Genomic DNA, 25,773 nt, shown 5'->3' on the forward strand with positions numbered 1-25,773 from the left:
TCACTTTTAAAATAGTAAGACATTCCTTTATCTTTGAGGCATCCCGTTTCTCGCATGGGGCGCTTGCATTTGCCTACCCACAAGACTCTTCGCTTATTTGGCTTCAAAATGAATAATACATATTCAATCTGCTTTTATTACGCCCCCAATTAAGCGGTCTCGGTTAGTACCACATCAATGCGGCACATTTTCCTACACATACAATTTTCTTTTCTATACTGCGCTGTGGGTCTGTGATTTGTGTGGCAAATTCGAGGACTAAAATCGTGTGGGACAAGTTGTATTTTGGAACTGGCTTTTTATAGGCCTGAAAACGAATGTGCGGAAGAAATGAATGAGTAAGCATAAATCCATTATATAATGTTCATTTCTGTTAGCGATCGTGCTACTATATTTATCAAAACTACAGATGAACAGCTCCTCCGGTCGAGAATCACCAAATCACCCTTGAAGATAGGATTATTGTGACGCCTTTAATCGTTGTTGTGAACTCGCTCGGGAATGTAAAGTGTTCAGATGTCTGTAGATATAGGCGTGTCATTTTGTCAATCCAGAAGCCTCGGCCCCGCCCCTCCGTGAAGCATAGAAAACTGACCGATGCGTAATATATTCGCCCAGCGCTACAAAATCAAGAAAGTTAAACCGTACAGTAGACGAGAGGACACGCTTATCAACAGCTCACGTCTACATTTGTTTTCTCACGTTTTTCCTTCGTACTCTCGTACTGATACACAGCTTTATTAAGGGAAATAAAGCTTGGGACTTATTACACTTTTAAAATCGGCGTTTATGGCCACCATGTTAACGATGAGCGCTGGACTAGCTCCGGGAGAAGAGGAGCCGTTTTACTCGCATCTCAAACCTGCGCTGACTGGAGGTTTCCAAGGAGAGGGCTCGGTGCTGTTCACCGTGGATACGAAGAACACAATCTGTGGACGTACCGTGTCGACCGACTACACCCAGGTAAATCATACGGTACATTACCCGGAGTTGTTTTGAAGGAAGCCTGGCTTTAATCTGCATTTTACATAGGTGTATGTGCGCCTATTGCGGTCTGGAGCGGCACGATTAGACTCGGTGCACGCGTGCTTTTGCCGTTTATGTGTGCATATTTAAAATCAGAAGAAAGGATATGCAAGGGCGTAGTATCCCGTAAGGTATTATGCTACTGAAGGTGGGAGACGGGCTGGTTGGGTGGGTGGATGGCTGGCTGGTTGGTTGAAACTCGGCTGTCTGGCTGGCACCAGCAGCACGCAGTTGGTCACTTGACTACCATTCCGTCAACAACTGACTCCCCCTCGCCCACGCACATTACTTCTGGACCGAGTTGAAACTTCCCAGCAACGCCGACCTTAATCAGAAAACTTGTGAAAGAGATACATGTCCAGTGAACAGCTGGAAGATCTAAATTCAGAAATGGATTCTCATAGCTTACGCATAGCACTTCGAGCTGGCGGCTGCTAGCTCTGTCGAATGGGTCTTTTTCTGCCTCGCGTTCTGCCCATCGATTACCTGTCGCTTGAAATAATCCCTTTGTTCTTATAGAGTCACAATTTATATAATTGCGCTGCACGCGGCGGCCTTATAAAAACGATGGATAGCAATAATTTGGGGCGGGAAAAGGCGAGCGAATGTGGACATTTTTCCATTTGTCAGCATGTTCTGTTTTAGGATCCGGAACGAGAGCGGTTTTTTACAGGAGAAGGGGGAATGTAGCGTTTGCTCAGTGTAGAGTACTTGATAAATGTTTTGCTGATGACTGTTCCAGCTAGTAACATTTCGGCCGTCCTCCGCCCACACACGCTTCGGCGCGGTTACAGAATGATTACAGTTTAGGCATCAAAATGTCGAGTCTAGGGTTACAGTTTTATCGTTTGACATTACACTCCGGGCACGCGTATACCGAGAACGTTTCGAATTAAATATATCTGGAACGGCTTCAGACAGACAGTTTTCCCAATCAAGTGTTTGCTAGTTAACGTGCGATCCAATGTAGTTTTTGAGAGAGGAATGAATTGCGTTTTTGGGATGTCATGAATACTCCAGCATTGTAGTATGGATGCCAACATGGCCGTTAACAGCACGTTTTTTTTTGTTGCTAAATATTGATAAAATATTGTCTTAAAAAATGAACTGACTTCATAATTTTGGTAAGGTCTGGTTCGCATTCCTATTTTGAATATGTGAGAATTACGATGGATTATTTTTGGGGTCTAAATCATGCACCGTTTTGTTTGTATGCCTCTGGGTAATATCAAGATTTGAATATATTGGCTCCAGTTTGACTGACTGTTGTCCCGTCTTGAATAGCTTAATACTCACGAAATCATGCTGCAGAATCAAAACGGCATGACCTGGACATGATTTCACATTTGTTTAAATTTGAGCATAAATTACGTCTAACCACGCTGCCAGGTATACTGTCCTTAACGTAGGTGTACATAGACCCATTTATTTTTTTAGTGTATTCGTTTTTAATTGAACAAACGTGACTGTGTAAGCCTGTTATTGCTGATGTTTAGTGTTATAATTAACCACCACTGTTCCATTGTATTTGTAAACATGCAGTATTATTGTGAAACTCGCAAAATGAATTTAAGGCTGAAAAAGAAAGAATGGTGAGATTAAATACTCGGGTGTGCACTGCTTGCCTTTGCTGACATCACTACCTGCTTCTCACTCAGGCCAAATCGGAAATGGACAAATACCTTACGCCCCAGCCCTTTGTAATCCCCGAGGCTAAGAAGGTGCGGCGGGACAGTTCCTCTGTGGTTGACCAGTTCTTTGGCGAAGAGCAGGGCTCCCCCTACAGCATAAACATGAACGTCTTCCTGCCGGACCTCACGTACCTGCGGACTGGTCTGTGCCGGCCGCAGAGGCCGCCGGTGGCCCAGGTGAAGGCCGAGCCCACCCAGCCGTTCATGCACCCCAGCTGCCACGGCGGCATGAGCAGCACGCTGCCGGAGTTCACCAGCATCTTCAGCCCGTCCCCCGCCAACCCCGCCGCCGCCGACGGCAACAGCATCTTCATCAAGCAGGAGATGCCGTCCCTGGACCTGGCCCAGGAGGGGCCCCTGTACCAGCTGCTCAGCTCCGAGCTGGAGGGCCCGCTGTCGGGGGGGCCCATGCCCGCGTCCGTGTCCCCCTACGGCGAGCTGCACTTACCGCCGCCGCAGAGCGCCGGCAAGCCCTACGGCGGGATGCGCGACGGCGCCGGGGGCGGGGCCTATTCCCACTCCGCCCACTCCGCCCAGTTCGCCCCGCAGGCCCAGCAGAAGGCGGCCTACCTGCCCCCCTCGCCCCCCAGCTCGGAGCCGGGCAGCCCGGACAGGCAGAAGGAGCTCCTGCAGAACATGTCGCCCCCCCCCTCGTACGCAGCCAGCATCGCCTCCAAGCTGGGGGGGCACAGCGCCAGTCTCCCCGCTGCCCTGCCCGCGCCCCCGCAGTCCATGCCCGTCCGCTACAACCGGCGGACCAACCCCGACCTGGAGAAGAGGCGGATACACCACTGCGACTTCCCAGGTAGGGCCACGCCCCGCCGGGCACTCCGCCCGCGGTTACACACCTGATCAGCACCTGGCCGGCAGCGGGCACGGAGGTCACATGAAGCCGGTCAGCAGGGCAGAAAATTAACGCTTTTCTTGACATCGGTAATTCGATGAGTACGAAACACTGATCTAGTATGGGTAGAAAAGTGGTCGCGTCACGAATCCACGTAGATCAGCCTTGTAGCTGCAAAGCAGGTAGACAAAAATTTTTTTAGGGGGGGTGGGTGGGAGTTGACACCTGCACTTCTGAGTGTCCAAGTAAGAGGTGCACACAGGCAGAGCTTTCCGTATCGGTAACGGGAACGATTAAAGTTTTTTTGTTTTTTTTTTGTTTGTCACTTCACAGTGTTGAGTAAGTGTGCCATTTTCCTGGGTCTGCCCAGACAAGTTTGATGCTAAATTATTTAGGGATTGCCAGAGCCTTTTACCAGCTCTAAATAAATGAAAGGAAATGGCTTTGAAATTACTATCGAATCCCATTGCGTCAAAAAGATTAAGCAAATAAAAAAAAGATATGGCATGGACATTAATAGTCCATTTACACAGAGTAGTTTAAAAGCTGCAATAGCGTGCTCTGCATTTTAAAGCATGAAAATAGTGCTCTGTGGGATATGACTGCATTAATAACATCAAAGTGCTTTCAGTTTCATAAGAAAGATGCTTTTCCTTCTGGGTTCTGATGATTATGAACGAGCAATCTTGAGTGGAAATGTGCCAACTGCCGCCAAATAAAAAAAAAAAAAATGATTTTAATAATTATTTTATTTTTTCTCTCCTCAAAACCAGGATGCAAGAAAGTGTACACCAAGTCGTCGCATCTGAAAGCCCACTTGAGGACACACACGGGTAAGCGTTTTAATTATCAAAGTTTTTTTTTACGGGACCGTCGAAGAGGGCCAGCCTTATTTTGGCTCCTCCGTGCCGTGTTGCTAGGCAGACGTGTGCGGTTGGCATGCGCGAGCGCTCGTTCTCTGCGGGTCCCTGAAAGGTATCCGGCACACAGCTTCCCAGCAGCAGATTCCATGGGAAAAACAGGTGGAAAGTCACATGCAGCTAACGGCTTTCAAAAAAGTTCTTTTTTTTTGTTGCATGCATTCCTTATTTTATTATTCATTTATTATTGTGCATTTCTGAAGGAGAAAATGCAATGGGGTGCTTGTTTTCTTAGACTCCTTAAGACATTTTTCTACATTAAATGAACAGAATTAGAATTAATAATGACACCTCTTTGTATCTTTTCCTTTTTGCATTTTTTGGTTTACACATTTGCATATTTGCACCAGTAAGGTGCTTTTTTTTTTTCTTTTTTTTTTTGCTTTGTTGTTGCCGCGTTTCCACACAAACGTAGCGTAAAACTGAAAAACAGTTCTGCGTGAATCTTTGCAAACATGTCACAGATTTAAAGCAACTTCACCGTCAGAACAGGTCCTGAACAGCTGCACCGTGGTGTACAGATCACTGTGGCAGAACTGAGTCGGTTAGCCTTGCGAATAGCAGATGTACGCAGGGTAGCAGTTCTTACAATCAACCATCGCAGAAAAAGAAAAGGTAGAACGTGGCCAAAACGTAGCACAATAGATGCAGCGTAGAAAAAGAATCCTGCACACAAAAATGCATTTCGCCACTTACTAGTAGACCGACAACGTTCCGATCAAAACAGGATCTTCGTTATGTCAATACAGTGCACTTCCTCTTCCGTATACAAATGTTACCTCACATGACACTTGATTAATGTTGTTACCCAGCACCTGTTTGGATGTGCACGCATAACCCTTTCACCCAAAATGGAGCACGAACCGTGTCTGTGCAACAAAAATTGCAGAATGAATGTAGAACTTTTTTCCGTGTTTTATGTGCGTGCACGTTGAGGAAATTCCAGAGCTCTGCAAACATTGCAGCAGTGTGTGTGTGTGTGTGTGTGTGTGTGTGTGTAAGAGAGGGCGGTGCTAGGCCAGGTGTGTTCTAAAGTAACTTCATAAAAATGAAAACATCCACAGACTCACTTTCGTCTTCTTACACTGCGGCTCTTCACTGGTTGCACCAAGGAAGTATTTTTAGCATCCATAGTGATTTTAACATTCCCTTCCTCTTCTATACCTCTCCTTCACTCCCCTTCTACCCCACTTCTGTCTCCCCCCTTTCCTCTCTCTCTCGCTGTCTCTCCATTGTCAGCTTTAGTCCGTGTCTTGTGCTTGATTTTGCCTAATTCATTATGAGCACGCTGGGAGGTCCTGCTACCTTTCTATCAATGGCTATTATCTGAAATATTTAAAGAGGGGGGGGGGCGGGGACGGGGGGGCTGGCTTCTCTAAGCTGAAAAGGCCTTTACAATAGGCTGATAATCACCCGTGATAAAGACGATCCCGTCTGTCTCCTGCACTGAAAAGGGCTCCTGGCAGCTCAAACAGGTTAATGCATTTACCTGTGTTACCTGTGCCCTGTCCCTCAGGTTAGGCCCCTCCTCTTTTGTCCTCGGCATGCCAGAGGTCTGCTCCCGGGGAATAACTGGCTCGTCAGAGAGAGCCGGTTTCTGTTGGGCTTCCTTTAGCTAATTCTGCATGTTGTAGCCTGAGACCGTTCCAGGATTGCTCTTGTTTTGCAAGGCAACGTTATGTTCCAGGGTCCCCGATTCAGAAATTAATCGGCAGTTTTTAAATGTGCGTGTTTCCGCTTCAAGGCTAAAAACAGCAGCACTGTGGGGAAGGTGGTCTGTCTGTGCTAAGAACGCTCTTAATCAGTTGTGGGGAGCATCCAAGATGTTAAAAAAAAAAACCACAAAGAATTGTGGTTTCGGTGTTCATTAGCAGGCTAAACAATTCCTCATCGAGTTAAAAAACCGTCTTTGCGAAACGTGCAGGGATAAGTTTTCAGAAGATTATCTGACATTATAATTGTATCATTTACTCTTGTGGTGTTTCCACTGAAGCATTGATGAGGATGAGGCCTGCTTACGGTGGCACGCTCGTCTGTCGGCTCTGGGTTTGGGTTCTATTTTTAAAGCCAGGCCTGTGATTGCTCATTCCCAGCCCAGCAGGTGGAACAGAATAAGCACAGATTTAGTGCGGGCATGACACACGTGGGCTGGCGTCCAAGCCAGCGTTCATAGTTCTGTTCCCCAGGAAGAGCTGCCTTTAAATCCTTATCTGCTGCACCTTGAGAAAGCCAGACTGCTTCGCTTTGTCAGGCCACGCCCCGGCCACTTCTCACGTTACAATAACCAGCATCGGCACGTCACCTTGTCTGTGAATACCGCATCAAAATGGCGGCAGTCTTTATTAACGCTGGCGAAGGCTCAAAATGACACGCTCCACTGCTCGCTGTCAAATCACAGATATGACCACTGAGAGTGGGACAAACTTCCTGGCTAACCAAGGCTTCCAACATGCAAGTCATTTCTCTAGAAAGTTCCAGGCATTACGTCCATTTCTGACCCAGGAACCAACACCCAGGGTGAAAGACATCTAGGGAACCCCACCATAATTTAGAAAGGCTGTATTAAAAAAAAAAAAGTTTTATATTTTAAAATATTTCCCCAAATCTATATATATAGTCATTGCATATCAAGTCTGGGCGGGACCCCCTACAGTACCTCACAGGACCTCCAGGGGTCCACAGACCCCCCTGGTAAAAACGCAGGTTTTCAATAATTTGTAAGTTAAAACAAGGAAATTTAATATGTTTTACAGCCACTGACATTTTTGACAACTTCCACTTAAATTGTTGATGAAACCCTCAAGTATACTGAAATCCGCATATCATGAAAATGGAAATGTATCCTTTCAGCTGCAAATTCCTTACATAACTGCGCTTGTGGCATTAATAGGATGGTGACGGTTTTTTTTTTTTTGGAGTTAAGTTTAGAATGATTTTGATATGTGTGTGTGTGTCTCATCCACAGTAGCTTGCATATCTTGTATGTATTTATACAGTTGGAAATTTATACACAAGCAATTCCGGCTAAATACCTTTCTGCAGGGTCCAGACACAGCGCCCCCTGGCTGCGAACATTCACCACTCGGAAGCATTTAGCAGACGCTCATATCCAGAGCAACGTGCACAGCTTACAGTCCTTTTACACAGAATTCATTCATAAAGCTTTTTATTCTCTTATTTACCCACTTCAGGTTGAGCACCTCGCTCAAGGGTTCAAGGGCTGTGTCCCAGCTGGGAATCGAACCAGCAACCTCTGAGATACAAAAAATCTTTCTTTTCTGTTCATCCGTTGTATCCTTGAGCAATGCACTTAACTTTCAGTGCATATCCAGCTGTATAAATGCATGCAGTGTGTAAATGCTGTGTAAGACGGTAGCGCTCTGGATAAGCGCGTCCGCTAAACGTCTGTAATGTAAAATAAACGGGCGCGGTGATTTTGGCGTCTGCTCCGCGTTCTGACGGGACGGGCGGTTCTTCTCTGCGTTTCAGGGGAGAAGCCGTACAAGTGCACGTGGGACGGGTGCGACTGGCGCTTCGCCCGCTCGGACGAGCTGACCCGCCACTTCCGCAAGCACACGGGCGCCAAGCCCTTCCAGTGCGCCGTGTGCAGCCGCAGCTTCTCCCGCTCCGACCACCTGGCGCTGCACATGAAGAGGCACCAGAACTAGCCCACTGCCCCCAACTCCGCCCCTACCCCCGCCCCCAACTCCGCCCCTAACCCCGCCCCAAATCTGCCCCCAACTCCGCCCCAACCCCCGCCCCCAAATCTGCCCCAAACTCCGCCCCTAACCCCTTAACCCAACCCCACGCCCACCTCAACTCGAATCCGCCCCCACCCCCTGCCTCAGCTCCACCCCCACCCCCTACCCCAACTCCACACCCAACCCTGCCCCAACTCCACCCCAAAGCTCACTCTCAAACCCTACCCCCCCAACCCAAATCCCACCCCAACCCCACCGCCTGCCCAAAACTCCACCCCATCCCCAATGACCCAAACCCCATCCCATCCCCAACGACCCCAACCCCCAACCCCAACCCACGCCCTCCCCAACCCCAAACCTGCCCCCCAACCCTGCCCCCAACCCCAGCGATCTGGCCACTAAACCTGCTCTTTTTATAAACCATGTATAATCATCTGTGGGGAACTGGAACTTTTTATATTTATGATGATTTACTGCATACACAGTGCAATTATTTTAGTTTTTGCTGTTTCAGAAATTGGAAATTGTATTTAAACCATCCACACTCCTTGGCATTTTTTATTTTTTTATTGGTTGCCATCTCAATCTTATTTTTTAAAGTGTATAGCCAAATAGTTGGATGCAAAAGTCTGAAGTCTTCTTGATAGGAGAATATATTTAGGTATTCAATTGTAAATTATTTTTTTGATTTTTGACCAAAGCACCAGTTCATTACAATGAGAGTGTTTCCTAATCATTCAAAGATGGTTACACAGATAAGGTGACTCCTGTTGGCTGTAAGGTATTGCAAACCAAAGAACAAAGCTTGGAATTTACTTGAACATTTTTCTTTTCCATTTTCAGTCTCACATATTTGGCATTGAGAATAATGACACGTTTCAACAGTTTTAAATTGCATACATACAACAACATAAACACTGATAATTATGTTTTGGGACTGACGCCCATCATGTTTACCAAAGTCTTGTAGCCTCAGAAACACTAGATGATTCTGGCTTTAATAAATACTGTACATTCTAATATACACTATGATTCTGGCTTTAATACTGTACATTCTTCTACCCAAGTACTATTTCCAACACTACTTCCAGAATAGCTAGAAAGCCATTTACATCTGTATATGTAACACTTAAAGTAATACTGGGGTAATCTTATCATTTAAACTTGGTGCAGCAACGAGCACTTTTTAGAAAGGGTGTTGCCATTTTCCAAAACATTTTACCAGATGAAAAAGGTTTTGCATTATTACTGTATGTTTGACACCATTTTCCTTTATCTAGTAAACTGGAAAATGTAATTTGATCATTTTATAGCACTGGAATAATCACTATCAGAACTGGGTTTCAGAGTTTTCCTCAACAGAAAATTTGAAAGCTGATATTTCAAACTGGACATAAAATGTTGAAGTATTTATAACCTCAAGAGGGAAAAACATCTCTTGCTACTGAACTTTTAATAACGTAATGAATTATTTAAAACCATATAGGGATACAAAAAAAGGGATTGTCGAGAAGAGGGATCACACGACTTTAAACGGATGTATTATTTGTACAGACTTCTTTTTACACATATGCATGCGACTTACTTTTTATTTTCTGATTTATGAAGCCAACTGAATGTAGAAAAGGGTATTTGCATTGTCTGTAATATGCATTGTGAACACATTTCATCCTAAGTGCCTTTGAGGTTTTCTGAAATGCAACTGAACTGCTAAAAGGTACTTTGGAAGACGGAGACTGGAGGAGTTTCTCGTGGGGTTTACTCTTGGTATGCTATTAAACGGGAGCGAACTGCTGCCTATTCTTAGCTCTTTCAAACAGTTCGGTTCCTTACCGTAAAAGTCTTTTTTTTTGTTTGTTTTTTTTTGTTTATTTATTGTGCCACTTAGTGAAACTAAATCATATACGTAAGATAGATCATTTTTGTGTAACTAAAATGCCTTAATGTAAATACTTGGCATCCAAATGTAAATATTGTTTTTCAGAAGTGTTGGTTGCTCTCTTCCAATCATTTAAACAAAAGGGCAAGGCTGCCCTGCTTCTACATTGCGTGACTTTTACCGTTTTAAACGACTCTGTTTTTATATAATTGTTTTTGAAAATGTTTGTGTAAACCGTACGATGAGGTCCGCTGAAATGGTTGTCCTACACATCCATCGCTGTTAAGAACTGAATAAAAAAAAAAAAACCCTGAGTAAAGAAGTTGTTATTACTTGTAAAAGTTATTATTGTACTTATGACAATTACATATGAAGCCTTGGTCCATTCCCTTGTTGCTAAGCACTACCACCAAAGTTCACTGTGAAGTACTGGGATGTTTTCCAGAATAGCATGTGATCTATTGTTCATTTGCAGCCCTGTTTTTTCATTTACCACATATTACATGCATTTAGCAAAATCTCCTATCCCGAGCAACTTACAGTACAAGAGAAAAAGTGCTTTCACCTGATTAATATGAGCAACAGTGCCAGATCTTCCCAACCAGCGAGTCAAGATGTAACATCATTAAGTACACAATATGACCAAAAGTATCTATCACCCCTTGGTCTGGGGCTGTTCTTCATGGTTTGGGCTAGGTCCTTTAGTTCCAGTCAAATATTAATGCTAGAGCATGCAATCACATTCTAGACGATTCTGTGCTTCCCCAACAGTTTGTGGAAGGCCCTTTCCTGTTTCAGATTGACAATGACTAATCAGTGGGCAATCAGTGCCCGACCTCACTGATGCTCTTCTGGTTGAATGGAAGCAAATCCCTGCAGCAATGCACCAACGTCTAGTATAAAACTTTCCCAGAAGAGTGGAGGTTGTTATAGCAGTTGTTATAAAGAGTGGACCAACTCCATATTAATGCCCATCATTTTGGACGTGACGTTGGATGTCAGGTGTCCACATACTTTTGGCCATGCAGTGTACTATATAGTGCAAGTTAAATCCCACACCCACAGTAACGCGCGGCAGCTGGAGCAGATGCACTTCCTGTGGAGTGCCTGCCCACAAGCTAAAGCCTGAATAGCATCTCATTGGTGACAACTAGTAGCCTGTGGCCAACCAGTGCACCACTAGGATGAATGAATATGTAGTGGTAACCTAGGAAACGCCGACAGGGATGAAGACGAGTGAGTAGTGTCCCGGGCCCAGTGGACCAATGGCTGGCCCACGCTTAACCCACCAGCTATAGGCCCCGGCTAACGCATGCAGCTTGAGCACTGAGCCAATCAAAAGCCTGCAAACCACGTGGTTAAAAAAAAAAAAAAAGAATACTGCCCATATTCAACAAATACGTGTATCTGGTCTAGGACAGTTAAGAAGCCAGTGTCATCACACGGTCCTAAGTTGTGACGTGACCTCTTTACATGGACCTGATAGTGCTTCTGGCCTGCCACGCATCATAGCAAGCGTCTCGTATATTAACATCGCAGCGAGCGTCTTGTATATTAAAGCTTTATTTATAACAATCTCCAAGCTGCCCTTTATCAAGACTCTCGGCGGCAGAATTCTGCTAAAATTAAGTTGGCCTGTCCTGAGACATCCCCCGGCCCTTACGACAGTCCTTATCCAACTTCATTTTCCAAATTCCATCGAGCGCTCTCAGACAAACTGCAGCGAACGCAGGCTGCTCGTTCCGTCAGGATTAAAAACCCGTTTAATCGCAGACCGCCTTATCTGAGCGGGAGTAAGTATCCCTGCGCACAGGCTCACTGAACAGCAGCTGCACAGCGTCAGTCTAAAGGAGGGAAGAATGAAGGGGCCTCTAGTGGCGCAGCCCGTAGAGCGCTAACCCCATGCTCAATGCGAGCCGCAACGTCAGTGGTTTGAATCTGACCGCCTTTGTCGCACGTCTCTCGCTCTCTCCTCCTAATTCTTCCTGTCTCTCTACACTGTTCTAAAAAATAAAGGAACCCACCCCCCAAAAAAACAAAAAAAAACATTAAGGGCAAAATGAAATCAAACGCACACCGTGTACTCCTGCGTGGAAAGTGCATGTGAGAATACATCTGAATTCAGCCAGTGTGTTCACAAGCTTTATTCTAAGTTATAGAAATAAGTGATTCATTTTTGTCAGTATAGAGGTGTGTGTGTGCATTGTTTTCTATACCATATGACCAAAAGTATCAGGACACCCCATGGCCTGGGGCTGTTTTCCACAGTTTGGGCTAGGCGCCTTAGTTCCAGAGAAGACAAATCTTCACTGGAACTAAACACAATGACATTCTAGATGATTCTGATTCTGCAACAGTTTTGGGAAGGCCCTTTGCTGTTCCAGCATGACAATGCCCTCAGGCACACAGAGAGGTCCATATAGAAATGGTTCTCTCAAGAATAGTATGGAAGAACTTGACTGGCCTGCACAGAGCCCTGACCTCAACCCCATCCAACACTTTTTGGATCAATTGGAAAGCGAAATGCGAGCCGGTCCTAATCAACCAATCAGTGCCCGACCTCACAAATGCTCTTCTGGTTGAATGGAAGCAAATCCTTGCAGCAATGCTACAACGTCTAATATAAAACCTTGCCAGAACAGAAGAGTGGAGGTTGTTATAGCTGCAAAGGGTGGACCAACTTCATGTTAATGCACATCCTTTTGGATGATAGGTTGGATGTCAGCTGTCCACATACCTTTGGCCATGTCGTGTATTTTCCTATCTCAAACTGTTAACAGGCAAAATGTTTCAAACTTGAGTGCTTCCAATCATGCTTACAAGACCACTGGCACCAAAATGCTAATGCCCTGAGAAAGATGAGTTCATGTTTGCGTGTGGAGCTGGCCATTCTAGAGCAAACTGCTGTTATCATGCAAGGTGGGCGGGGGGGGGGGTGAACTGCCGCATGACAAACAGCAAAAGTTAAATACTGAAGATAAAGCCGTCAACGGAAACAGATTTTTACACTCAGGATTACCCAGGCGAACAACAGAATATTTGAGTTTGCAAATGAAGCACTGATTCTGATTGAAGTTCTCTGGAGGAATGTGCTTTTTTAATCATCTGAGCAGAGTGGCACTTCTAAATCTAAAAATAAAGGAATGACATTCATTCATGTTGTCCGCAGCAGGGGTTATGAAACTCTATCCTGGGGACCCACTGTGTGTACTGGTTCATAATCCCTACCTCTGAATAGTAACGAGCCGCTAATTGTTCTCCAATTAAACTCTTAATGTCTACTGAAGAATGATTTAGCCTCCTAAGATCACATTATAGCCGCGTTCCCACCAAAAGTACCCGGAACTTTTAGTCCCAGAAACTACTTTTCAAGGAACTAAAAGGTTCCTTCAGCCCATTGTTGTCTGCGTTTCCACCACGGTCTAAATTCCCGCGAAGATTAGGCAAATTAGCCCACTGACGTATGAAAAAGCGACGTTGTCGTCGGTCCATCTGTCCTATGATTTCTTCTGTAACCCCATACTACCACCGAAGTAGCCTACATTATTTTCTAATAACCGGGACAGCCCGGAGGGGTTTATTCCACTTATATACAACGGGTTACCAACAATGACTATATATGGTTACTTTTGCATTTATTGATTTTTATCGATTTAATCACCTGGAATTGAAATATTCTTCTGCAGCCGTTTGGGCATATTTTACCGTTGTCAAGCAAAACTGTCGTTGGTAGTTGAACTTGGACCGTTGTTATGCAACAAATAGGATATAACAGGCCAATAGTCAGATTGTAACTATTTTATATATCCTCTCAAACACATTCATTATGTTTTTATGCGAACATTCACTTTCATGTCTTGACATCCGAGGCGACAGAATGCATTCACATTTCCAATATAACTGGCAACAACAGCAGAAAACATGCACACGTTGTAAACAATTTGCTGTTTGATTACTTTCTCATCGTCAATTCCATATAGGCTAATCGCAAAATGGCAAGAATAGAACCCTAACCCTTTCTTTTGAAGTTACTGAAGAAAATATTCAGCAACCAAATTAATCCGTTTGAATGTTTTGGTACATAATATGCTGTCCCAGCACGAATGCTTAGCATTTTATAAAACGAATACTAAAGCAAGAAAAGAACAGAAGAGCACACGTTATAATTCCAAGACGTTGGCAGGCTATAACCAAAACTAGGCTACTGCGCCGCATAACATACATGTTTGATTTGAAGTTATTATGAAAATAAATCGGTTTGCGGCTGCATATTTTTAAACATGGCGGTTGAAATAAAACACTGCAAGTAGTCGACCAATCAGAAATTTTCAGCGCTTGCGCCCCACCCCAAAGGTTCCGGTACTTTTGGAAAGTACTACCCCCCGAGCAGGAACTTTTTTTAGACCCTAGTTCCTGCGGTCGAAACGCACTTAGTTCCTCAAAAGGTTCCTAGTTCCGGGGTAAAGTTCCTGCGGTGGAAACGCGGCTTATGTCAGAAAAAAAATGCCACAATAATTATTCGACATTCACTTCCCAGAACTTCAAATCAGTCAGATCAATTAATGCTTTAATTTTCTGAAATGTGCGGTATGACAAATTATTCCTTTTGAAAAGCGGGTACATTTTTAATTGATTCAATTATAGACTGACAGGTGAAATCACTGGTGTCGTAAGTGTGGTCAGCCAGTCACTTAAAAAAATGACAACAAGCCAAACCTACATTATGCTGGAAAATTAACTGTTAGTGGGACAATTCAGACGATTAAAATGCTCATTAGCAGCTGGGCTCTAGTATATTTGCCATAACTCTCAAAGTCCCATAAGGCTCAAAGAGAAGCATTTGGTATTGTGGAGAAAATTTAAAGCTGAAAGCTTCAAATGTGTATAAGTTGAGTCATCTCACCACATTTTACCACATAATTCCATTATGATAATTTAATATGGGATAATAATGACTGGGCAAGTATAGAATTAATAGCAAAGATATTTTTGAAATGATGATTATGTTTTTCCCCTCAGTCATTCACACAGCATTCTTGAGGCACTCACAAGGAAACAAAGCCCTGAGGAACCCCACTCACCCTCCCTTCTGACACAAACTGGGCCTCATTCCTCAAACGTGCGTACGATCACATCACACTCTTAAACTGCGTGTAAGGACGTTTCCAAGAATTGGCATTCATAATTTTTTTTTTCTTATCGGTGTTTGTTCATGGCTGTTTCCTTATGCTAATCACATGAACAGGACTGCACATAAAATTGACAGACAGCCAGCATTCATCATCTCGTACACCTGTGACATGCAAAAAAACAAAGGTCTGCACATGCGTCATAAATCTCACAGTTCCTTTCGTAGGAACATTTTTCAGAACAAAAGTAAGAACAATTTTTTAAAGGTTTTGTGAATGAGACCCATTGTGAGCACAGTGGCATTTCCAGTGGTGAACCTGAAAAAGCAGTCCTGGGTAGACAAACATTAATCGTGAAAGTGCATTATTTAGACAATTACTGCACTTTGACAACTACTGCATCAAAAAATTAGCCATTAATGTTTTGACATTTGGCATTGGTTTCTAAACAAGCTAAAATCAGGAGTCAATTCTAACAAGTAGAAAATGATTACAATGTCAAGTGAGATAAAGTTATCGTAACAGCTAATATAGTAATGATATATTAGTCGTTTTTTGTCTTCACACAAATAGTTCAGAGTTGAGCAACCACTAATTCACCAAACTAATTGATTTAAAAAAATTAACCAAACTTTTGTTTAAAAAAAAAAAAAAAGTTTAACACTTGCAAGAGAACATTAAGAACAAACATCGATTGAATCCAAGGCATTTCCTCTTGAGCGACTAAGTAATTTTGTACAAACATTACTGAAACGTGAAGTGTCTTTTAAAAGTTATGCACTTGTAAACCTTTGACTGGAAGACTAACAGATTTGCAGCAGAATGAAATCACTGACACTGAATAGTTGCATCATATCTGATCTGTATCAAATTCTAAATATTGAAGAACAGTGTGAACAGGCCATTTGGCAAAAAAAGACTCAAGCCTGCAGTTGTATTACTTCATACCCACACATTCTCAAATCTGACACTAATTATTTACATTCCGACAGGGGGCTTCAATGTAACTTCATTATGACTTCCTCTGGTACTGTATCCTTAAAAAAAGGGGAAAAAAAAGAGACAATGCGGCTCTTATATCAGATCCGGAAACATGCAGAAAGAAAATAAACACTCTTATGATTGGAAGGGGGGGATTTTTCATCTTCGCACATGTTCCTGGTTGGTTCGGTGGCGGAGCCTCTGCCCTGGACGTAATGCACTTCAGATGTCAAACGCAAACCAAACAGGGCCGGCCGTCTCTGCGGACGGCGCTCAAACAGAACTCTCCGGTTTCCCCCCCCCCCCCCCCCCCCGGGGGTTCCTCCTACGGGCCTTTCTTCTCTGACCCAGAGCTCTGCTGACACCGGGACGTCCCAGCGTGAGCGGGGGGGTGGGGGGGCTACTCCGCCACCTCGGGACGTCCCCTTCGGGGTGAAAGCGGAGGTGGACGGCTCCCCGTTCCACCTCACGCAAAAAAAATAAAAAAAGACTAACATGTGTGAGCTCAGCTCCTCAACAAGCAATAAAACCGAAGCCCTGCAAACTAAAGTCCTTCTGAATACTGACTCTACATCCAGCTCTTGTTCCTTGGAACTGCTTCCTCAATAAATGTGAATAATAATTTTTAAAAAAAACAAACACTAAGGAAACTGGGTGACTCACATTTAAATGATTTAAATGTTCCAGACCAACTCCATCCGTCATCTCGAACTGCAAGTAAATAAGTTTGCAGTGGCAGCCATTTCATTTAATCTGACATAACGCAAGAACATACGATAACGACTCTCGTTTGGAACGATAGGCGTGGAAGCCCAGGTCTGAGTTCCAACATTCTGACATCCAACAGAGGGGGAATAACAGCATCGCAGGGCTGTGGCCACAGAGCGCTTTAGAGTCTCCTAATGCGGTCGGACGCGGCGGCTTCTGATGCAACAGAGTGAAAAACAACGGCCCCGCTATCCTCACCCTGCCGGAGATATACACGGCAGTTTAATGCTCGTAAAATCCCACCTGACAAAATGCTGCTAAACCGGGCGTCATAATCTAGAAACACCTGAAATATCTGAAACAGTGTCAGACTCGGGAGAAACCCACTTTCATATTTTGTCCTCAATGATCACCACCGACATAAACCTCATTAATTACTGACACCAGTGGTAACAACGGACTATCAAAGGCTTCTGTGCAACATCCCGTTTTGAGGTACGGTGTCCTGACGAATGTAAATGAGCAGCTAAGAGCAGACTTGTGCTATAAGGCTGATAAGGCTGCATGTCCGATAAGGCATGTGTGCGTAAGATCGGAGCTAACGGCTACGCTAATCAGGGATGTAGCCGTTGGAAGGAGATCCAAAACGAGAGAGAGAGAGAGAGCTACTGCATATGTTTTAAATTTGTAATAGTTACATCTGGTATCTGGCAGAGAGCCTCGGACATGCTGTTTCAGTGCTATTTCCCAGCTTAGCTCCACAGACCACCCAGACTCCAGGAGAGCAGGTGAGGGAGTGGGAGTCGCTCGCAATAATGAGTGTGGGGATTTTTCTTTTGGCAGCAAATACTCGTGAAGGCACGGACTGTGTTCTTTCAAAATCATAACTAATGTGTACAGACAATAACGAGGGCTGTTTTTCCACCCACCCCCCCCCCCCCACTCCCCCCCCCTAGCCCCATCAGCAGCTCGGCCCCGACGCGCTGTTCTCCGTGATTAATTATCTCCGAGACGCTCGACGTTTCCACGTCAAAGTGCCAAGGAATTTCCGCGAGGCTGCCCGTGTGACCCGGCGATCGCGGCTCCCCGGCGCTGCAATCACACCTGAGTCCAGCCCTCCACGATTTCACTGCTCTGTGCGAAACCACAGCGACAGCTGGCCCGGTGATGCACACCGCAGCCGCTTCCTGTGACCGCGCTGCACCGCGACAAATACGCGCGGCTGCTCCTCAAATGAAATCACTCAAAAGATAATAAACACGTTGCAGGTCACCACGTGCGCAATGCACAGTTCATTCACATGGAACTGCTGCTCCGGGTGACTGTGATGTCATAATGGCTGGGTGGGGAAAGGGGTGGAACGCCTGAAAACTGCGGTGAAACCTTTACACTGATGACAACCGGGAATTAGAGTTTGCCCCTTTTGATTTTACCTGGTTATTTCACCGATTGCGAGCGCCAGCTAACAAACGCTCACTCCGCAGCTGACCCCCGACCTCGCGTTTCTGAGGATGCAAACGCGAGCACAAGAGCAGAAGAGCCGGACCGATACGTCCGCGGCACGAACGCGAGGGGCGCTCGGCGCGATGGAGCTGGGAGTGAGCGTGAGGAGAGGACGATGAGGAAAGCTCTCAGGGCGCTTCCTCTGAAGGAGAGACTGCACCACGCTTCCTCCTGCTCCCGTGCTTTTGGGGTGGTACACGCTCTCCGGCGCTGGCCTGCAGTATTAATGCACACCATGCACTCAGCATTTTATTAAATAGCCTCCACAGCCACGCGCAACTCCTCATAAAATATTTAAGTGCCCCCCTTTCCTCTATTTTAGTTATTTGTGAGTGTGCCGACATGCGTTTGTTCTTCTGTCAGAGAAACACGCTGGATTTAAAAATAAGGGAACTGTTTAGATGGACCTATTTGAGTTGGTTTAACTTGAGCCGTTTCAGTTAAATGTACTTGCACAAAATGGATGACAGTTAGCTTGGTCAGCTTTGACAGTTTTCCCAACTATACTAATAAGGTTTTTCATAATATGATCTCCATCAGTTTCCATAGCGCTGGTCTGATCAGAACCACGCAAAAACAGAGCTAATTATGTATTTCAATGAAACATCTCGTCTGGCTCTTCAAAATTGAAGGTAAGTATGAGGCCGTTTTATGTCGCCTTATCTGATGGGCAGGGCTATAACAGTGAAACACAACAATCATCAGAAATTTCTTCAAACGCATTTTGGTTGTAATACAAACAAGATTTCCTATATCTGTATCAAAAAATGCCGCTCAAATATTTTTGAACATATATATATATATATATATATATATATATATATATATAGCCTTCTGTATTTTGCCAAACAAAACTGCTTTACTTTAATGCATTAATTAAGTCCACAACAGTGTATCTAACCAGTCCCGCTCCTAAAAGGAATGCCCTTCGAGGGAGTGCTGTAAGAGTTAATACAGTCTTTTGTGGCCTCCATCTTGGAGAGTGTGCATAAGTTATGCATTTCTCTTTCACTCATAGCCCCGGACATGGCGCACGCTCTGAATCCACCCAGAAGGAGACGGAGCAGGGAGCTAATGAGTTACCGCGGTAACGGTTAATGTTTCTCTAAATACCAGGCCGTCGTTCAAGTGGACCCTTCGGCATGTACACATTTCTTTTATTGCCGCCTCCGTTTCTTACCTTTCTACCTGTGAGGGAACCGCGAACCGTCGTTGTTTTTTTTATTTTTTTTATCATCGTTTGTCATTCTGAACGAGGCCAAAACACACATTCTCCGGAGCTGTTTGCCCAATCACTGCGGCGTTATGCCCGCGGTAATCAGCCCTCCCCTTTGGTAAACACCGATTTCATTTCTCAGGCCATTCGAGGAGCAGATTTATGACAGCCATTTAGATATCACATGCCCAAGTCAGTTGGCTTAGGGTGAAAGGGCGCTTTATTGTTCGACAATGTCCACAAACGAATGCTGAAATCCATAAATATTTGCGAGCCGTCTTATTAGACGAATTTCACAAACCAAAAATAAATCAGAACTATTTCTGAAGTTAACCTTCTGATGTTGACCCTGTCGCCTCGGGCAGGACTCAGCAATGAGCCGAGCTGTCAGCCGTAAGGCCCCACTGTTTTCACCCAGGGATATTTATTAGCCTTCTAAAAATACTGATTTGTTAGGTTCACCCCTGGAGTAAAGAGTAATCCAATTCAAAGAACTATTATCCAATTTGGCAATCCACTCTATTCACACACACATCAGACTGTGAAACTAAATCAAGGCTTGAAGTGCTTGACAGTTGGGAAGCCAAAATCAATGACAAGGCTTCATTTCTGTGTACGCACGTCCACAGCGTTTCCTGCTGGAATATACACAATTTATCCATTACACTGTGTATGATTAACTACTCAGGAAAACAGGTAGGCAGGCCGACAGGTAGGCCAAGTTGTTTTGAAGAACTTTACCGCCTACTACTATGTGTACAACCACATGTAGGAAAAACCGGTCTTCTAACCAGATTATGACTATTATTAATAGTAAAGATGATTTATTATTAAAGACGACTTTTCTCCAATGACTTGAGTTAAAATTTCCTTGTTTTATTGGTGCTCTATTTTTTCATAGAATATGCTGTCCTTAATATTAGATTCTCTTGACTTAACAGTGTTCATGCTCTTGACAACATGTTACAACAGGCCACACTTCCAACTATAAAAGCCTGTGCTTGTTCAATTAAAATTCCAATTAAAAGGCTAAACGGAAAATCAAAGTGGCATATCAAGCTTGTGATGTCCAAAAACGCAATTACAGTCAACTGACACTGGCTTTTTATTTGTCCTTCAAGTACAGGGCTGCCATAATCCTGCTGCAAACAGAATTTGGAATGAACCTTCTCGTCCACCCCAGTCTTTGCTGGGGTGGAGGCTGCCACGTCAGGGGAGCAGCCCCTGTCTCTGCACACTCAGGTGAGCAGCACTGTCTCGCCACAGCCAGTGGAGCGCACCGTCTCTGCACAGCTCGGAGCCGTCCGCTCCAGCGTGGAGCCACCTCTCTCCCAGCGAGGTGGACCCTCTCCCCACAGCTCGGTGGCACCCTGTCTTCCACGGCAGTGAGCAGCACCTCCCACAGGCGGTGGACAGCGCCTCTCTCCCAGTGGGTGGGCAGCACCTGTCTCCGCCAGGTGAGCACCCGTCCCCGCTGGGAGCAGCACTGTCCTCCACAGGAGTGGCAGCACCTGTTCTCCAGCTCAGGTGGAGCGCCCTGCTGCTCAGTGAGCGCCCTCTCCCAGGATGTCCAGTTTGCGCTCTTGTCACGAGGCAGCGTTTTGCACCTGCTTTCCCACGTGCTATCCTAACACCACACTGTTGAATTTGATGATGACAATTAAATCTATATTTAATGTTAGATTTGGGAGCCCGGCTAGAGATAACCTTCTCAGGCCCCATTAAACTGCTGAAAGCTGCCTTTTCGCAGTGAAGTGCCAGGAATGACCAGTTTGATTAAAGCCAGCTAATGAGCTGGCGAGGAAGCATAGCGGTTGGTTACAGGGCCGGCCGTAAGTATTCAAACAGTGACACAATTTCTGTGGTTTTGGCGCCGTGCTCCAGCACATTGGATTTGAAACCAGACGATGAACATGTGGTTAGAGTGCGGACTGTCTGCTTTAATTTGCGGATGAGAGTATTTACATCCACATCGGGTGAGCCATGCAGGAACTGCAGCCCATTTTTATACATAGTCCCTCCATTTTGGTGGACCGAAGGTAATTGGGCAATTGGCTGCTCGGGCGCTTCTTAGCCAACTAGGCCTTTGCATCATTAGTTCATGCACAAGAAAGCTAAAAAAAAAAAGTCCAGAGTTGATTCTGGGTGTAGAAGTTGCATTTGGAATCCGTTGCTGTTCTCTCAACATGAGCACCAAAGCAGGCCATCATGGGGTGGAAAAATCGCCAAAACATTGGGTGTGTCAAAATAAACTGCTTGGTGCATTTTTAAGAATGCAGGAATGCAATGGTGAGCTCCGCAATAGCAAACAACATGGTAGACCACTGCAGTGGATGACCGAAGAATACGTTCGAATTTCACTTGTGAAGAACAACCGCTCTTCAACTGTCGAACAAATCAAAAACAGTCTCCGGGATGTAGGCATAGATGTGTCAAACACTAAAATAAAGAGACAGCAACAACAACATACCATAGCAAAATGCAAACCACTGGTAAGCTTCAAGAACAGAACAGCCTGGCCAGGTAAGAGTCTGCTAAAAAGTACATTTTAAAAGATTGTGGAGTTCTGGAACAAACCCTTACGCTCAGATGAGATATGCATTAACCTGTACTAAGATGACAGAAACAGAAGAGCATTGCAAAAGAAAAGAACTGCTCATGATTCAAAGCACCTCTCTCATCAGGGAAACGTGGGGGAGGGGGTGTTATGGCTTGGGCATGTATGGCTGCCACTGGAACTGGCTCACTCGTCCTCACTGAAGATGTGACTGCTGATTTGCACAGAAACATCTTATCTGCTCAGATCCAACCAAGTGCCTCAAAACCCGTTGGACAGCGCCTCATTTTGCAGCAGGACAGTGGCCCCAACCCCACTGCTAAAGCAACCAGGACGATTTTTTAGGGTCAGAAAGTGGAATTTTCTTGACTGACTGAGTCAATCACCCGACCTGAATCCAACTGAACAGGTGTGTTGCACACTGAAGACAAGACTGAAGGCAAAAACCCCCTGAAATAGACAGGAGCTGAAGATGGCTGCAGTAAAGGTCTGGCAGAGCATCACCAGGGAAGATACCCAGCACCTGGCGACGTCTATGGGCCACAGACCTCAAGCAGTCATCAAATGCAAAGGATTTGCAGGCAAGTACTGAATATGACAACTTAATTTAAAGTTAGGCTATGTTAATTAGTCCACAATCTCATATTACAATGACAACAGACTCACTCTGAAAAGCAACCAAACTCGTTTAAATGACTATATCATGTTTACAGTGTGAACACTGGGCAATTCCTCCGAAGGAGGGGGCACCAGAATTGTGTATGCAGGGTTTTTATTGCCACCCATTACCATAGCGCAATTAGCCAAGCTAATTACCATTATCAGAATGGCGTTGTTTTCACAATATTATTCATCTAACAGTATATACAGCTAAATTAACCTACTGACGCATTTTCGTTAGCTAATATACTACTAAACTAGACATTTAGCTAACTAAGGTTAAATTTAATTCGGTTTGTCGCCAGTCTTGCAAACGAGCACAGTTAGCTAAAACACCTATCACAGCTATGTTACCTAGCTATAGGCCTGCGTATAACTCACATGATTATTTAACCTCAACTGTTTGACTGTTAGCTAGCCAGGTATGCTCGTTTGGTAGTTTGCAAAGTATGGGACTGAAATTAAACGTGTTATTCCATAAAAACCTACCTTGTCCTCGAAGAAAACGTTTGGCGCAAACAACAGTTGTGTCCTGTGTTCCTCTGGAAGCCTGGACCGCTTGGCGCGAGGCGGCGTCCACAAACACCTCCGTTCTTCGCTCTTTTTCTTCCTCTTCTTGCTTAAATAATATTTTGTGAGTTTTATTTTTTAAAATTGTAATTTCTTTGGTAACGGCAGGTCTTTCCGAACGGCTAGTTATCACACCAACCCAAGTACCGTTTTTATTGGTAATTTAAAAACGGAAGCCTGTTTGTGTATATTGTGACGTCAGTGAAGTCGCCCCATGCACACGCGCCTGTTAGCCATCGCTGTTAATAGTTGGTTATTATATTCGACGGCAGTAGAACATTTAATGCATTTGACAAGATCAATCTTCAGCTGTCCTTCACAAGCAATGAAATTTATATGGAATACAGGTTTCTGACAATTTTCTTTTTATCTGTGTATCACCTGCAAAACTCCATGCATATCCACCATTTTGATTTTAGTTTACATATAGGCCTACATTTTTGGTAAGTAATATCTGTATTGTTTATTGCCCATCTTGACAGTGTTGCCCTATTTAAATCAGTCGTATAGCATATATTGGTTATACCACATAAATGTGGATAAACGGTTTTTGTTGTCTTCAGGTTACACACAAAATTGGCCACCAGTATGCTCTATGTAGTGCATGGGTGTCATAGAAATCTTTTTATATAAGCTGAGTCATAGTGTACTACTGTCTGTTCATGAGCTTGTGGTTATTATGTCCAGACCTACAGAAGGAAGTGTATTTTCCCTCACATGACAAACACTACTTGTTCAACTTTTTTTGGCATCTTAGCGGGAAGACTGGAACAATGAATGTCATCAACTACTACAGTGCAAGCACAGAAGGAACTAGTGTGCAAAGCTGTGGCAGAAACACATCCTCATATCTACACGTGTCTCATCAGGAAAACCATCATGTGGAATCTCCGTTCTTGGGAACAGGGAGCAAAGGCTGAGCAAGACCAGGCTTGACCACTCCCATTATATCCTGATTATAGTGCAGCAGTGTGGTCTCCTGCTGAGGTGTGAGCAGAGAAGGAATCCCATGGTGCCCTGTGTCAGACCAAAGGCATCAGAGGGGACAGGTGTCTGTGACTAAACTGCAGTTCCTGCCCCAGGTAGGGTGAACCCCCCCCCCCCCCCAATGCCAGCACGCAGCCAGAGGTCTGGTTTCTGCCAAGCACTCTTTTGTTTTGTTTTTTATCTGTACCCCAGCCTTTTCCCCTGTGCTGTAATGACAGATGTGTGAAGTCAGTGCCTGGTGTGGAAATCCTTGTAACATAAAGAAATCAGATAGGCAATCGGCCAATCAAATCAGTCTGTTGTAGTTCAACTTCAGTCATGCGTAGACGGCTCGATAAAGATCCGTCACAATGAACAAGTGATATGGCGTTATCAGAATAAAAGGATTCTATATATGGATTCTGTGTGTCAGCTCTGTGTGTGTGTTTGCCGTGTGTGTGTGTGTGCGTGTGAGTGAGTGTGAGTAATGTCTGTATAAGTGTTTGTGCATTTCAGATTCCTGTCATCTGTAATACTGTGCACTAATGCGTTTCTGCATGTTCTGACACATGGTATTTGACTTGTGAACAACAGTTGTGCATTTCAACAAAACTGAAAATGGCAGGTATTAGTGTGTACATTCATGCAAAGGTAAACACTGCGTTTCCTCGATTAATCAGATCTTATTTGTCATACGGACATAATGCATAATGGGCTGGTATGTAAGGAGTCATCAGGAGTAATCCTGAGTTATTAGTGGAGAAGCTTTGTGAGGAGCTGTAACCACAGTTGGCTCAGGCCTAAACCAGGGAAGCAGGCTTATTATCAGTGGTGGGAACACAACCTTAAGACATTGTGCACGCTGAATAGAAATGACTTTTTCCATTGTCAACATTCCTTTCATAGTGAATGCAAAAGGACAAAAGGACCGCTTGCATTCTCAAAGGTCCTCTCGACCAAAACAAACCAAAACAAATCAGGGACCTTTTACACATCCTGTCAAACGTGTTCTTCCTTTTTGTAAAAAAATAAAAAAATAAAAAATTTTTAATGCTTGGTTTGCACCATAATCACCTTACAGTTACTAATAAAGGTAAAAGTCAGATTCCTGAGAACGTGTTTGATGTTTCAGTCAATGAGCCTGCATAATACGGAGGGAAAGCGTCTTCATCTGCGTGTGTGTGTGTGTGTGTGTGTGTGTGTGTGTGTGTGTCTGTGTGTGTGTGTGTGGGGTGTGTGTGTGTGTGTGTGTGTGTGCGTCTGTGTGCTGTTTGTGTGTGTGTGTGTGTGTGCGTCTGTGTGCTTGTTTTTGGGGGTGTGTGTGTGTGTGTGTCTGTGTGTCTGTGTGCATGTTTTTGGGTGTGTGTGTGTGTGTGTGTGTGTGTGTGCGTCTGTGTGCATGTTTTTGGGTGTGTGTGTGTG

The 25,773-nt window shown here is 44.6% G+C and overlaps 1 protein-coding gene and 1 long non-coding RNA gene across 3 annotated transcripts; both read left to right on the top strand.

Moving 5' to 3' along the window:
- Nucleotides 1-414: 414 nt before the first annotated feature.
- LOC135240429 (Krueppel-like factor 5) lies at nt 415-10,371 on the top strand. Of its 2 annotated transcripts, none has more exons than XM_064309854.1 (4): nt 415-963; nt 2,685-3,522; nt 4,335-4,394; nt 7,971-10,371. In XM_064309854.1, exons 1-4 carry the CDS (start codon nt 790-792, stop codon nt 8,147-8,149), a joined length of 1,251 nt encoding a protein of 416 aa, XP_064165924.1. In that variant the 5' UTR covers nt 415-789; the 3' UTR covers nt 8,150-10,371. The 2 variants fall into 2 exon arrangements, with proteins under 2 accessions (XP_064165924.1, XP_064165925.1); XM_064309855.1 differs by lacking the exon at nt 415-963 and adding an exon at nt 1,060-2,415.
- Nucleotides 10,372-22,812: 12,441 nt separating this feature from the next.
- Nucleotides 22,813-24,767, top strand: LOC135241211 (uncharacterized). Its single transcript, XR_010325940.1, has 2 exons — nt 22,813-23,828; nt 24,143-24,767. It is a non-coding gene; the product is annotated as an uncharacterized LOC135241211 (long non-coding RNA).
- The last annotated feature ends 1,006 nt before the right edge of the window (nt 24,768-25,773 follow it).

Source organism: Anguilla rostrata, chromosome 15 (genome assembly GCF_018555375.3).
Source record: "Anguilla rostrata isolate EN2019 chromosome 15, ASM1855537v3, whole genome shotgun sequence".
Taxonomy (NCBI): Eukaryota; Metazoa; Chordata; class Actinopteri; order Anguilliformes; family Anguillidae; genus Anguilla; species Anguilla rostrata.